The 15692-nt window shown below is 38.9% G+C and overlaps 1 protein-coding gene across 3 annotated transcripts in view; it reads right to left on the bottom strand.

Moving 5' to 3' along the window:
* shroom3 (shroom family member 3) overlaps positions 1-15692 on the bottom strand; it is a 70865-nt gene that overhangs the window by 27695 nt on the left and 27478 nt on the right. For 2 of the 3 annotated variants that reach the window (XM_088435652.1, XM_088435654.1), the window contains 2 exons: positions 14911-15096; positions 1724-1849 (listed from right to left, as the gene is read on the bottom strand). In XM_088435652.1, the coding sequence (XP_088291778.1) occupies positions 1724-1849; positions 14911-15096 (312 nt within the window). Of the gene's footprint in view, positions 1-1723; positions 1850-6224; positions 6599-14910; positions 15097-15692 lie in introns of those variants that run through there. The other variant, XM_088435653.1, reaches the window with a different exon arrangement.

The following is a 15692-nucleotide window of genomic DNA, read 5'->3' as shown; positions in this document are numbered from 1 at the left end:
CAGTCAGGGTCTCAGTCATGGTCTCAGTCACGAAGATGCTGATATGCTATTGGTCGATTAAGGTCACAGTCACGGTCTCAGTCACGGAGATGCGGATATGCTATTGGCCGGCGTCACGTCAATCACAGAAATGCCGATATGCTATTGGCCGAACGCCCTCATCTAGCCTGATGGCACGAGCTGGTAGGTGTGTTGAGAAGACTTTGCAAACTTTATCTGTTAGACATGGCTTCTAAAATTGCAAGTGGCGGTAAAGGAAGAAGTAAGAGGATGATGACAATAGAAACGAAGCAGGAGACAATGAAAAAATACGAAGGAGGCGCACGCATAGTTAACCTTGCTAGTGAGTATGGCCGTAACCGCTCGACGATCGGTACAATTCTCAATAACAAGGAAGCTATGAAAGCAAGCAAGTCTTCTAAGGGCAAGACTTTCCTTGCCAGGGCACGGACCTCGGTCAACAACAAAATGGAGAGGCTTCTTCTATTATGGATTAAAGAGAAGGAAATCGTCTGTGATATGTTCTCATTTAAGAAAAGTTCTCGTTTGAGAAAAAAAAAAAAAAAATTCTGCAGGTTCGTCTCTGCTCCCCTCCGCCTCCATCAACCACCAGCTCAAGTCACGTCGCCCCAAAGGTAAATGTCATTTTCCCTTTGTATATTTATGTTATTTAATTTAACTGTACAGTAGATTATGTTACTAACTTTTAATACGTGTATAAAGTCGTGATGTTTTGACCTAAGGTTTTTGCACGCGTTGCACGTATTCACTAATTAACATAGGTTTGGATTGCCCGTCATACGGCCAATTCGAGTTACGAGCCTAGCCGCTGAACATATTAAGTTCATAACACAGGGGCCCACTGTACCTCTAATTCGATATAGTATGCATGTTTTAGCGCGTTTGCACTTTCAAATGCACTTTCGTCAAGCTCCACCTTACTGTCAACGATCAAGGCTACGTGGATCATTTTTCCGGCGGGCATTGATCCATTATGAAAAGGAAAAGACGGATTGACTTGTCTGTTCAAGACAAAAATGCAAGAGCATTGGCATGGCATGTGTGGATGTCAGCAGGTGGGGGGAGAAGCACAGTGAAGAGCAACTGAGCCCACAGTTGCCACCACAGTTGCCACCTGAGAAAAGCGTTTCTGGAGACCTGCATTTCAAACAAATAGGACAGGTCCCAAGATGACCACCCGTGGAAGAGTAACAAGGATGTTTGCACAAATGACAAGCAGGAAGGAGACGACATCCCGGTCCTATATGGCGTGTCAGATTGTGATGATGACTTTGAGGGCTTTTTGACAAATTAATATTAAGCTGTGTCAAAAAAATAAAGCATTGAAACTTTGAATCATTTTATCGTTGCGAGTTTCAACATTTGCATCTATGCGCATGCACGCATTGCCTCGCACTTTTCCCCTTTATGCCCCCCTAAATACGCAACAGTATGTGATTCAATATACAATAAAGAATTGCTTCTAAAAGTACCGTAGTTTTGTCATTTTAAAACACACACACCATGCATTATAATTGGACAGCCATGATCTATGTAATCGCTAAAGTCGGGGTAGACTTATAATCGCGTTTTTGTACAATTCACCCAAATTTAAGTAAAAAAAAAGGGGGGGGGTCGATTTATAAGCGAGTTTGACTTGTACTTGGAGAAGTACAGTAAATATAAATAAATGTATAAATAGTATTGATTAAGATAAACAGACCTTGCGTGGTAATTGTGGTGCCAGGAACTGCTCATAGTGTCCATCCCTTCCTGCTCTGACTCATGCTGACCTTCACCCAGTTTTGTTGAATGCCAAGAGTGAGGACGAGATGCTGTCTCACTGCGTCTGTGGGATTTATACACAAAGAAATTGTATTGGAAGTGTGAGACTATTAAGACATTACAGTAAACCTGAAGTAAACCAAACCTCTGCATTCACTAGACATTTCATTAGGTACAGTTGCAGAAGCTAATCAGAGTTAAAAATTCACTATGAAGAAATAAAATTATTTATTAACTAAGAGGTTATTGGCTGAAGCTTTTAAATATGTATCAAAAAATTTGCTTTTGCAGCTTTAGTTAGCAGTTATGCAGAACTGCAGGGCACCCCTAAAAAATGAGATAACACGCAGAGGTTTCTGTTTTGAGAATGAGACATTGCTTCCTTTCCTCCCTATCACTGCTTGTTTTGTTTGAAAGTTCCTCTGGGCCCCAGCAACGTAATCAAGTCTTCAAAATATGCAGTGGAATGAAAATCCTGGAAAAGAGATTCTATAATACATATAATTTCAGCATTTCGCATTTGGGAAATACTGATGTGAAATATTTTCTTAAAAACAAATGCATTAACATGACAGGTGATGATTGAATCAAAAGATATACGTACAGTTATGATCAAATGTTAGGTAGGGAACCAACAAGTCAAAGTTTATTTTGACAGTGAAGATAGAAAACATTTTCAAAGTTGGCAACTTGAGAATTTGAATGTCTTCAACCTGCACAAATAATCAGGAAATTATTAGACAAATTCAATTCATTCTTTTTCAGAAGCCACGCATCATTGACATCTATGAGCACACATTAAACTTTTTTTTTTTTTAAAGCAGCATGTTCACATTATTTATTTCAAGCATGCCCTTGACTGTGTTAATATGTCCTCAGCAGTTGGAATACTCTTTCAGATGGCACTGATGTGGCACAAATACACAAGTAGCACTTCACCACACGTGCCTCTTGAACACAGCTTCCTACTCTTCTTTTTCTAACATTCAACCATAAAAGAAACAGTTCTCGTGTTGGTGAAGAAATTATGACAAAAACCAAGGAGAAATCTATTGTTGTAACTTATCAAATACAGTGACACCTCGAGATACGGTCACTTCTGACAGGTTTATTTTCTAAAACGAAATAAAAAAAACAAACTTCAAATCTCAAAATTCCCATTTGAATTAAAAGCAACATGAGATTCTACTACTTGTTAATATGGCTGCTCTGATATTATTGCACTTCTCAGGAACGCATGCAGATGCTTACTATGGATGACTTGAACACTGTGCTATGACTACAATAACTGGAACGAAGGAAATGCTATCTTCGTATCAGAAAGTTTTCTTTTTCTGCTGTTTGTCCTCCTCCTCTACCGCCACTTTTGCTTTGGAACATGGCCTCACTCGAAAGGTCATGTATTGTAACATTTAATGTGGCGCTTGGAATGATTTACATGTATAACACGATTCATAATATGACAAAAATCATGATACAGAAGTCGCTCCAGAGCGGATTGACATAAAAAATGAAATATTATGAAAATAAGGCGTTTTAAAATGATATGCGATATTTGGAAACTGAACATCGTATTGCAACACGCGTATTGCGTCACGTCGTATCGCAATATATCTATTTATCGATATTATTGCCCGGCACTAATACTAAACATTGCTAAATGATCACAAATGAAAAAAAAAAAAAAATTGATAAACAAATAATTTCCCAAACAAACAAAAACCACACACCCATATAAATCTCAGAGGAAAAAAAAACTGGATGAAAACTGCTGATCAAAAGTGAAAAGAATCCCCGAAGCATGAGAGGGAAGAATGAGTGGGAAGGTAAGGGACCTTTGAACAGTATTCTTTTTTTTTTACTGTAAATTGTACCCCAGCGTTTAACAAAAGTTCACATATGTTTTAAAGTGTGAAATTTATATGAGCAAATATAAATCTTTTGCTTTCGGTGTGTTTGTATAGATTGCGGCATCACAATTTGGCTAATTTCTAAAAACAACAACCTCCACACTAACTGAAGCCACTTTTGTGTGATTGCACATCACTCTGGATACGCTCTGCTGTTTCATATTTATTCATACTGACAAACAGGAAAAGATGGTATCTGCATAAGTACCAGACTGCTACGTGAAATCTTGCATGTCTCAGATCCTCGTGAAACTTTGTAACGACAGGGTACGCCTGGAAAACCTCAATGTTTTATCGTCGTGGCTACCATTATAGAAATAGCTGTCAATTAATTGTCTGTACTGTTTGTGATGTTGAGGATTGCCGGGGAGCTCGGCGAGTGACAGCTGAGTGAGAGGGAGATGTGGAATGCACCCTGCCCCAATAGCTCGATGATTGCGGTTGAGCCCACGACTGCTGCATGTCAATATAATGGACCACCAATGACCCCTTACACAAGCACGGACTTTTAAAGCTGAACAATTGAGCAAATTCAATCAATCAACATTGCAAAAAAAAAAAATTGAATGAAAATATGATGCCACATGATGAGGCCCCATTTGCCTAACACCTGATTGGTTACCCTGCGCTTCAAGCCAAGACAACCAATGTGGAGTACTTCCTTGCCCACTCTTGGTTAGACGCTGTGATCGGAAAATTCGGAAATAAATCAACCTCCATACATTCCTCATCTTTACGCTGTATAAAATGGTTTTGTGCAGGCCCTGCTTTTCAACTGGATTGGATGAGCGAAACAGGCCTTGGAACCACCTACTACTGTAACTTTGTTGAAGAATAAAATAAGTTCATGAACCATGCCGGGTTTAGCATTTCTGATGGGCAGGTCCTAACACCTGATTGGTTACTTTGCTCTTTCTTGACTTGAAGAGCAGAGTAACCAATCATGTGTTAGGACCCGCCTTGGCTTGAAAGGCAGCAGTGACGTTATCTCAATTTGCATATTGTGACTCTAACTCAAAAGAGTCGTAGCTACAGCCAGCAATGCACCCGAGAGGTACGCGCACAGATGTGAAGTCGTGTATAGAGAAGCTTCGCAGTCATACAACAGAGAGTTGTCTTGGAAAGTCTTTGCACTTGCAAGTTTTAGGTTCATAGCCACAAGAAAAAAAGTTGAACACACACAATCAAGGTTTGTCGTCACAAGGAAAATATTCAAAGCCACACAATTATGACTCATACAAAATTTAACAAATTTCTTTTTTTTTTACCTCCTTTTGACAGCGATCTTACTCTACAGTAAACAAAGGTCTGAAGTGGACACTGAGAAATTCTTAGGTGATATTTTAATGATATTATCAAGATCAACTAAGATCTTGACTAATGTCTCATTTGTTTATTTCTTGACAGCAGGTAGACACTAGATTAAACATTAAATGTGAACATTCATACATATACAATTCATACATATACAATGTATGTCATACTACACGCATTAATCACATTTCAGCATTCAAAAGATACTTGAGTCAAAGATCTGGATCAGTGGTATTTAAAGTGGGGTCTGTGGCCTGACTGCAGGGGATCAGTGAATTCATTTGGGTTATTATTAATAATAATAATAATATATATATATTTTATATTTATATATATATTTTTTTCTTAATTTTATTTCATACTAAATAGTGAAAGTATTCATGACTCTTCAATAAAGCAATCAACTAAACCAGTTTAATATATTTTTAAAAACGTAATCATTTTCAAATTTGTCAAACAGACCCATGTAATCCATGTCATCATCAAAGAACTTGATTATTTAGTCACTAAATATTTGGATGCAACCTGTTTGGGGAAGAATGACTTAGTTTGTGATGAAGAGACGTACAATTTGCAATTTTTATTTTGTAAACTTCCAAACTAAAGTAACAAATACTCTTGTATTCAAATTGAATCTGGTGGTGAATAAAAAGGGCACTTATGCTGAGTTTATTTTTTTGTTTGTTTGTTTGTTTTTTGTTTCAGCAAACATTTGCAAACGGGGTCCTGGGAAAATTCACTTTCTAAAAGGGGTCCCTGACTCCAAAAAAAGGTTGAGAACCCCTGAATTAGATCAAATAATTACAGACAAGTAATTATTCCCCCACTTTTTATCTCTTGACAGTATTTGTATGGGGGTTAACATACAGTACACAGTATGCGTTTGTTTAAAAAAAGAAAAAAAAAACATTGGAAGAAGACCTTAATTAAAAATCACAAATTAAACTGCAATCACAATATTGAGGGGGGTAAAATGCAGACTGTTTTACCAAATTATTCAACCCTGCTAAAAAAATTGTCCCTTCACATTAATGTGTACAAACGAGACATTGAATGTACACTAATATTTTCTATCGGATAAAACCAAACCATCCATCAAGAGATATTGCATAGTTCTCCACTAGATACATTAATTGTTGCAAAAAGTTATGAACACTCAGTTTGTTGTTTTAAAAAAAAAATCAACAAGAGTAGCATTGACGTGAATTATTTTACCTGGATGTGAATCTGAGAACTTTGGAAATGAGGCCAGTTGCCAGGTTGTTGACGCTGGCCTCCGACGGTGACCGACACAGCGCCCCCTCAGATCGGCCCAGCGCCGCTTTCTTCTGCTTCCTACGGAGCTTCCTACGATAGAATACCTCCAACAACTCCATGGCCTCGGTCCAATGTCCACTTTTTGTTTTTGTATTCAAGGCTCTCTTACAGACGCACAAAAGCTCTTTGCCTTCCAAGAAATGAACACCTTTAGTCTTCAACTATCTTCCACATCTTTTCTCATTCTTCTCAAATCTAACATCCAGTTTTTCGTATTTTATCTACTCAAAAGATGCCCATACTATACTTTCCAACATGACCACAGAAAAACCTCTTGCACATTGAGCATCATCGACGTCTTGTTCTCCCCACTTCGATCCTTGTACTAGTGGCATGGAGAGGGTGGCATCGCTTTGGTCTCTGACTTTGAGTTTGTTGAGTAATTAAAGTAATTGCAAGCCATTATGCTGCCACATGTGAAAAGCATGAAGTAAACATCCCTATTTTGGCTGGATGGTAGCGATGAATGCGTGGCGAGAGTGAGAGAGGTGCAGACAGTGAAAGAATGAGTAGCAGGGAAGGGCAGGTGGAAAGAATGTGGTAAGAGCAAAGAGATAACAATTGTACAAGTGGACCTCGCTTATAAATCGACCCCACTTTTATACTTCAACGTGGGTGAATTTTTCAAAAACACAAGTATAAGTTTACTCCTGACTTTAGAAGTTAGACAGAGCAAGGCTGTGCAATTATAACACATGGTGTTTGTTATTAAAATGACAAAATTATGATACTTTAAGAGGCACTTCTGCATTATATATCGAATTACATACTGTTGCGGTTAGGGGGGGGGGGGGGGGGGGTGGACAGGAGCGAGACAATGTATGCATGCGTGGAGACGCAAATGCTGAAACTAATGTTGCAACAATAAAATGATTTGAAGTTTCAACAGTTTATTGTTTTTTGACACAGCTGAATAACCCTAAGCCCTAAAAGTCATCGTCACTACATGACATGCAAAATAGCTCTTCCCATTTAACACCCGGACGTCCTCTCACTCCTGCTCATCATTTGGGCAAACATCCTCGTTACTCTTCCATCTAGCCATCTTCAAACCTGTCCAATTTGTTTGAAATGGAGGTCTTCAAAGATGATTTGCTGATCATCTTACTTGGGATGTTCTCTACCCAAGTGATGACTTTTCTGAGATCAAAGCGTAGAAGGTTGCCCCTCACCATTTCTCCCCCCACCTGCCAACATCCTTGGCGGCTTGTTCAAGGCCCCGTCTAAGGGCAGAAAGAGACAAGTCAAACCATAATTTCCTTTTCATAATCTTTCAAAGTCAGCCGAAAAAAGTTACCCATGCAGCTTGTTGTTGACAACAAAGAGGCAATTAGGCGATACTTGACTAAAGTGCATTTATCGCGATGTTCTGTGCTCTAAAATGGATCTGTATCAAATTACAGGTATATATTAGGGGTGGGAATCTTCAGCTGTCTCATGATTTGATTCCGATTTTGGGCTCTCCGATTCGATTCATAATCGATTTTCGATTCAAAACGGTTCAATTAATTAAAAATGATTTCTGTTTCAATCTATAAAAGTGCAAAGAACCATCATACTATATGGGTCATCTTTGCAAGACAGAATAACAAAGGCAGTTTTTGTTTTTAATTTTTAACATTAACTAGATAATTAACTAGACTAAAATAGTATGTGGACAATTGCTATTTTTTAAGCAAACTATTAACCGCTTTTATAGTATAAAAAAAGATGAAACAAAAATTTAAAAAAAGGTAGAACAAGATACATTGTCATTTCATAATACTAAAAATGATTTAAAAAAAAATGTTGTCCAAATAAAAACATTGATATTTCTCAGTACATTTATGACAAACAAGATATGAAAATGAACTTTTTTACGTGAGCAGCTAAATTGATAGTCTGAGGAAAAGTATGGGGTTTAAGAGTTGATTAAAAAAAAACTTAACAGTCTATCTTGCCTATCTATTTAAAACTGTTAATTTGCAGTTCTGAAAGGCTTTAGCACTCAGGGGTTTTGCGCAGATTTACTAGTTTACCCTTTTGGATAAATTTGGCGGAAAATTATGTAGGCACCATATCTATGTATATCTAGCAAAATCTATGTTTTGTTAAATATTTATTTAATTACACTTTGACTACTGTCCATAACCAAGTAGGACTCACAGTAATGTCAGAAGAATTGTCCAGTCAACCCTTAATTTAAATACTTAAGGGTGCAGGGACACTACACATACTTGTACTATTGACAATATTTGCAAGTACAGTGGGCCCATGTGTTACGAGATTAATCCGTTCCATGGTTGGGCTCATAAAGCGAATTCACCGTATGGCGGGCAATCCAAGCCTAAGTTAAATAGCTAATGCGTTTAGAACCCCAGGTAAAAACATCAAAATTGGTCATACATATTAAAAATTGGTACCAAAATAGTATAGTAAGTGCTACGTATATATAATATACATGTATACAATCAGAAAACATCATAAATAAAAAATATAGAAAAGATTTATTTACCTTTAAGTGGCGCTTGTTATGCCCATATTCCCTAGTAATGGTAGCCTATGCTAGGCTAGCTTGGTATTTCTTGATTATCTCTAGCTTCATTTCCATATAAATTATCTTCTTCTCTCTTGAACATCACGAGCAATCTTGGGACCCATGGCTAACCCTTTCAAGTTTGAATTAAGCAGTAAGATGCACTATAAATACGGTTTTGTAACCACTCACGATAGAACAATGCTTTAATATTCCGCCGTTTTGAAATGACTGAGGCCAACCCATAGCAGACCAGCATCTCTGTCAGTTGATGGCAACAGAAAATAAGTGCAATTACCTAAAAATGCCTGCAGATGGAGGCAACCCCATAGGGTCATTGCAGTTGTTTTTGTCGCAAAGCCGGGAAAATACTGTAAAGGGGGGACGAAAAAACTCCACATCGTATTCCACATCGCAACATGAAAAAAACATGAGCCAGAGATGCTGTAACGTGGGGGTCCACTGTACTTCTGTGCTGTTGGTAAACCAATTTTGCAGCCGCAAAATATGCTGCTTGTCACTGGGAATCTTGCATAACAAGATTGTTGAAAACCTGCAGCTTCGCGTTCGAGATGGCTACAATACTTTATTCTGCGCGATAACATTTTGTCTGACTGTAGATTTGTTATATTGCATGTTCCATCCATCCAACTATCTTAGCTGTCTTGGAGCAGTGCGCAGGGTACAGTCTGTATTGGTTGCTAGCGATTCGCAGAGCACACAAAGACAATTAAACATTCACTCTCAAAAACACACCTAAGGGTAATTTGGAGTATCCAATATACCTCCCGACGGGAGGAAACCAGAGTATCCGGAGAAAACTCCTGCAAGTTTGGGGAAAATATGCAAACTCTACACAGTAAGGCCGGAGCCGGAAGCAACCCGGCAAGTATGCTAACCACTCTATACTTTACTAAACTACATGATAATCACCTACTGCCAAGGGACTACTTTAATTGGTGTGTATTAGAAGGCTAAACCAGGTCAGTGTTTATAAATCCTTTAGCAACAAGCAGATCAGACGAAACGTTCGGATTAGGGTCGTTAAAATATTTTAAAAATTCTGTTTTCTTTTATTTGTCCTAAATATCTTCTTTTGCTTCTTCACTTTACTTTTCAATGTTTTTAAAGTTGTTGTTAACATTCTAAATGCTAATGGATGTTCTAATGTATGCTCTTTTAGTAATTTAGGTAAGCTACTTTTATTTTCTCTGCCTTTACCTGTCATTTTTGTAAATGCTTGTAGCTTTGTGTCAGTACAAAGCACATTAAGTTGCTTCACGTAAAGCAACTACAGTCCATCAATTCATATAACTTCAGCCTCAAAATCCAACAAAAAGCCACAATATTAATTTGCTGTCTTTTAAATTACTTCTTTAGCCACACATAGAAACAATATGCTAACATGACATCCCAGACAAGGCAAAATGTAATTGTCGTTTTAATGGTCAAACATAAGGCCCATGGGTCAGACCTGGCCCACCACGTGATTTTATGTGGCCTGCAAAATGCTGATTTCACTTCATGTTTCTGGCTAACGTACCGAGCTTGCAAGATGTATTTTTTTTTTCGTTGTTTTTTTTTTTATCTTTTTTTTTTACCCCAATCTGTCTTTTGAACAGTTTTTACCTGCCTCTGAGTTCAAAACTAGGTAAGTGTGTGACAAACACACTTAAATTTTAAGTGAGTGAGTGTGACAAACACACTTAAAATGTATTCTGTTCCTCCGACAGAAAATATAACCACAATGTCGCCCACGATACAAAGGAGTTTGACACCCCTGCTTGAGATTCTAAAACACAGGTGACAAACTCAAGGCCCGGGGCCAGATCCGGCCCGCCAAATCCTTTTATGTTCGCCGGAAAATGCTGATTTAACTTCGCAAGTTTCTAGTTAATACCGAACTTGCAAGATGTATTCAACTTTTGAAAGTTTTGGGGGAAAAACAACCTTTTTTGTTTTTGCCAATCTCTCTAATGAACAGTTTTTACTGACCTCTGATTTCAAAACTAGCTAAGTGTGCAACAAACCCGAAAATTTATTTGACTTTACAGTTATTTTGACTCTAAGACAGAAACTAAAACTACAGTTTGGGCCACGACAAAATGAGTTTGATACCTTGGGTATCGTTCGAAAATAAGTTGTTCAACAAAAGTGCCGTGGGAAACTGTTGCTACAGCCAGTAATAAGAACAATCTCTCAGATCTGTCCGGAAATCAAAATAGATGTTTGTCAAAACATGCACATGCAACTATGTTAATAGCTAGTGTGTGTGGGTGTATCCAAGGCTGTGCAAGCATGCCATGCATTTGTGTCTTTGTTTAAAAACACACTTGGAGATATGCTGTGTCTCTGTTTGGATTCCTTGACCCCCCCCTCCCCCTTACAATTTCTTGACTCAAGTAAAGTATTAAATTTGTCATACCCAGTCACATCACAACTTTCACTAAAGTAACACTCCTTGTGATGAACTGGTAGAGAGACATGTTTGCACAATTAATTGGCAACATGACATAGAGAGACAGAGAGACAGGAGTCACCTGATAAAAGAGAATTGTTTGTGTTGTTTTGGTGCAGTGTGTGTGGTTAAACCAATTATGTTATGAGCTCACTTTGAGAACATTTGATGAGTCAGCACAGAGACATGTCAACTGGGAATAAATGAAAAGAGATTAGGTGGAAGAAGAGAAAGGAGGTGAGGCAAAGAGGGAAGAGATGTTGAGGGAAGTAAAAGGAGTGAAGGGAGTAACTGAGGAAAAACACTGGAGAGGAGGGAAGAGGGTTGAAGGAGGTGGTGTAGATCTGAAGGGGAAAGGAGAGAATAAAAACTTATTCTAGACACCAGAAAGAAAAAGTCAAATTAAATAGGATAAAGCAATAAGAAAAGACAGAAAAAAAGTGTGGAGAATGGCAGAATTGGCAAGAAACTACAAGAGGAAGGAAAGAGAGATGAAATAGAGAGAAGGAAGATAAAAAAGAACAAGGAACCGAATGGGGATCTTGTTATCAATTTCCCTCACAAATTAACACCCAGCCTCTTGGGGCTCGGGTCCACTTCCTCTTTTTGGACCAATCAGACACAAGAGTGCTCCCCATCTCCACCCAATGTTATCCGATGACATCTCTGAGCCGAGGGGATTGCGAGCGAAGAATAGAGACATTCAGCTCATTCTTAATCTGCAGAGGAGAAAATCCGCACCTTTATCTTTAACATCGTCACTGACATGTAATGGCTTCCTCCTTGCAAAACACCCCTTTGTCATGGGAATTTGTTTTGTACTTTTGGGGTAACCATACCTGCCCATCTGTTTTAACAGTTCACAAAGTCAAAATGACTGCTGGGAAAAACGTCACGGAAACAAAGTCCTCTTGTGTCCTGCAAGTCTTTTTCCAGTTGCAGGGGTTTTGCCTAGCTTTGTTCCTATGGCAGCAATGTAATTCAAATGTACATGTAGATCGGCACACTAATCAATAGTACTAATGCAGTTGTCACATGAGGAGGACAATTTGGACCCAGAAGCAGACAGGGCACAGCGGTGGAGAGGAAAAACTCTTTATATGCAAAATCAAAGAAAACTAGACCCGGAAAAGTAGACCTGGAATGAAACTGGGAAAACAGCTTGACATTTTGACACCTAGTCACTGAGAGCAAAAGAGCTTAAATACAGTCAGAAATGATTTCTACAAGACATAAAAAACAGCTCAATGACCATGGCAACTGATACATCAAGAAACAAACGAGTCACAAGTGATTACAGGCCTCTATATGACAAAGGTGATAAATACAGAAAAATGACAAGGGTGACAAATACATGACCACAGAAACTGCATGTTACAGCAGTAATAGCGTTGCCTAAACATACTCATCCCACCTGGCTCGAACGTTTTTTGCTAGACCACTTCACGACAGATTGCACAAGCTAAACAAGCAGTAACATCCAAACTTAAACCTGCAGAAAGCTCTTACAAGTTCTTCAGACAATGGTTCAACATCAATGTCTTAAGTCAGACTATAGCACCATCGTGAGGCTATGATGCTCACAACATTCTATCACATAACACACAAGCACAAACACCCATACACACACATGATCTGACCTCCATATTAGGATGTAACTGGCTGTAGACAAGGGATAGTATTTATAGTCTGTTTGTATGGACCAAGAGTACACATGGGAGAGAGAATGACAGACGAGAAAGGTGACGAGTTCAACAAACAGTGTTAAGCCAGGACACTGTTCTCTCATCTTCAAACATACCACGCTGCTTTTAACATTTTATTTGTATTTGCATCACGGAAAGTTTCTATGATTTTTAAGTTTCTTACGAGATATTACAAGTATAACTCAGGGTAACATCATGTCCCACCGTTCCAACAAGAAGTAAGGTATAAATATTTAAACACCATGTTTTTAGATCAGGGGTTCTCAAACTTTTTGAAGTCAGGGACCCCTTTTAGGAGAGGAAAATTTCCAAGGACCACCATTGCAATTTTTGCGGAAACAAAACAAAAAAATAATTCAAGCCAAGCATAAGTGTCGTTTTTGTTCACCAACACATCTAATTTGACAAAAGTATATTTGGTACGTTTCAGCCATACTGAAGTTTACAAAATAAAAATTGCAAATTGCACGCCTCCTCTTAACAAACTGGGTCCATTTCCCCCAAGCAGGTTGCTGCCAAATATTTAGAGACTAAGTAATCAGGCTCTTTGATGATGACGTAGATTATGTGGGTCTATTTGACAAATTTCAAAATTAATTAAAAAAAATAAACATGAAACCGGTTTATTATATATTTATTATATACTATTTATATTATATATCTAATGCCGAAATGTGATTAATGCATGTAGTATTGTTATGTCTGAATGTTCACATTTAATGTTTAACCTAGTGTCTACCTACTGTCAAGAAAAAAAAAAGAGAGATTAGTCAAGATCTTAGTTGATGTAAATAATTTCATTTAAATCTCACCTAAAAAATTTTTGAACAAAAACGAGTCCATCCAGCTATCTTCTACCTTTGTATTTGGGGATAGGGTCGCGGAGGCAAAAGCTTGAGTAGGGCGGCCCAGACTTCCCTCTCCCCAGCCACTTCTTCCAGCTCCTCCAGGGGGATCCCCAGGCGTTCCCAGGCCGGCCGAGACACATAGTCCCTCCAGCGTGTCCTGGGTTGTCCCCGGGGCCTGCTCCCAGTGGGACATGCCCGGAACACATGCGTCCGGGGGGCATCCGAACAAGATGCCCGAACCACCTCAACTGACTCCTCTCAACGTGGAGGAGCAGCAGCTCGACACAGCATGCCTCCCGGATGACCGAGCTTCTCACCCTATCTCTAAGGGAGAGCCCATGCGGACCAAATGCGGACCAAATGCGGACCAAACTCTGACATCGGTCGTACAGGGACCAAATTATCCGTATCAGGGCGTCCGGTACCCCTTTACTCTCAAAGCACCCCCCACAGAGTTCCCTGAGGGACACAGTCAAACGCCTTTTCCAAGTCCATAAAGCACATGTAGACTGGTTAGGCGAACTCCCATGCACCCTCGAGGATCCTGCTAAGGAATGGACCACAAAAAAAGTAAATGTTCTCAATCTCCCTAAAATAGCTAATCTGAAGTGAAGAGATCAAATTAAAGGACTCTGACGACTTTTTCAATCACGATCATTTGAGTTCTCAAACACTCAAACGGTCAATGTAAAAAATGCTACAGCAGGACAAAACCTCTGACAAAGACTCAGGCAACATTGTTCGGGGATCACCATGGAAATATTGGCCGTTAGAACCCTGAATACCAAACACACAACTGGACTTAATCAATCCTCTGACACTTGTGCATATACAAAGGAAGTGTAGCCAGGACATCCTACCAAGGGGTCATGACCTGCTAAACTGGAACTAGTACACTTGGCGCTGATTAGGTTATGTCCTATTTAACCCAACACCCATATCACAGACAAATAAAGAGGATTACTGCAGAAAGGAACTATTCATAAAGTAGCCTAGGTGACTCATTTCCTATAGCTGATCACACGCTTCATGTTGCTTGACCAATATATTTTTGTACCTGTTTTTGATGCGTAGCTGGACTCCCCCTGTCGAACATGCTCTGCCGCGCTGGGTTGTTTTTCGTTGTTGTTGATGCAGTGGCGGTGATGTGGAAGGAAGAGGAGGAGGTGAAGGAGCACAAAAAGAAGGTGGATATGAGGGAGGTGAAGACCCAAATTCCTCTATGTATCCGGGATCAAATTCCCTGAGGACGGAAAAGGGAAATTTCTTGCACTGCATATTTTTACAATGGTATTTGCTTACATAACCCTAGAAATGCAAATGGATATAATTTTCGATTCCTTTTTATAACTCAAAATTATCTTTTCTAAATAACATTTTGAATTGTGGAGTCATTTCTTTCCTGATGGCATTTTGTTGTTTCATAACAAGAACATTTGTCTCACCACGCTCACTCTAAATTCACTGCAACAGTCATAACAAACCCACTAGTTGTGTTAACATCCTTCTGCACTTGGCAAGTCATTTGGTTCCTTCTTGTTTCCTTTATTTTATCATCACAGTGGTAGAGTACATTATCCTCCTGATTGATGGCAGTGTAGGGATTAAATGTTTAATTAAATAGATGATACAGAATTTGCCAGTTCAACGACCCAGACACTCATGTAAATTATTTTCTCATACACCATCACCAGTGTTGGGAGTAACACATTACAAAAGTTATGTAATTACTGTAATGCCTTACTTTTTGCTGTAATGTGGTAGTGTAATGCATTACATACACAGTACTCGGTAAAAATGAGAATAACGCAGTGCATTACAATGCGTTTTTAAGTGGTG

The sequence above is a fragment of the Hippichthys cyanospilos genome, chromosome 15 (genome assembly GCF_059441005.1).
Source record: "Hippichthys cyanospilos isolate Australia breed blue-spotted pipefish chromosome 15, RoL_Hcya_1.0, whole genome shotgun sequence".
NCBI lineage: Eukaryota > Metazoa > Chordata > Actinopteri > Syngnathiformes > Syngnathidae > Hippichthys > Hippichthys cyanospilos.
Note: the sequence above shows the minus strand (reverse complement) of the source record. Positions and strands in the feature narration are given on the sequence as shown.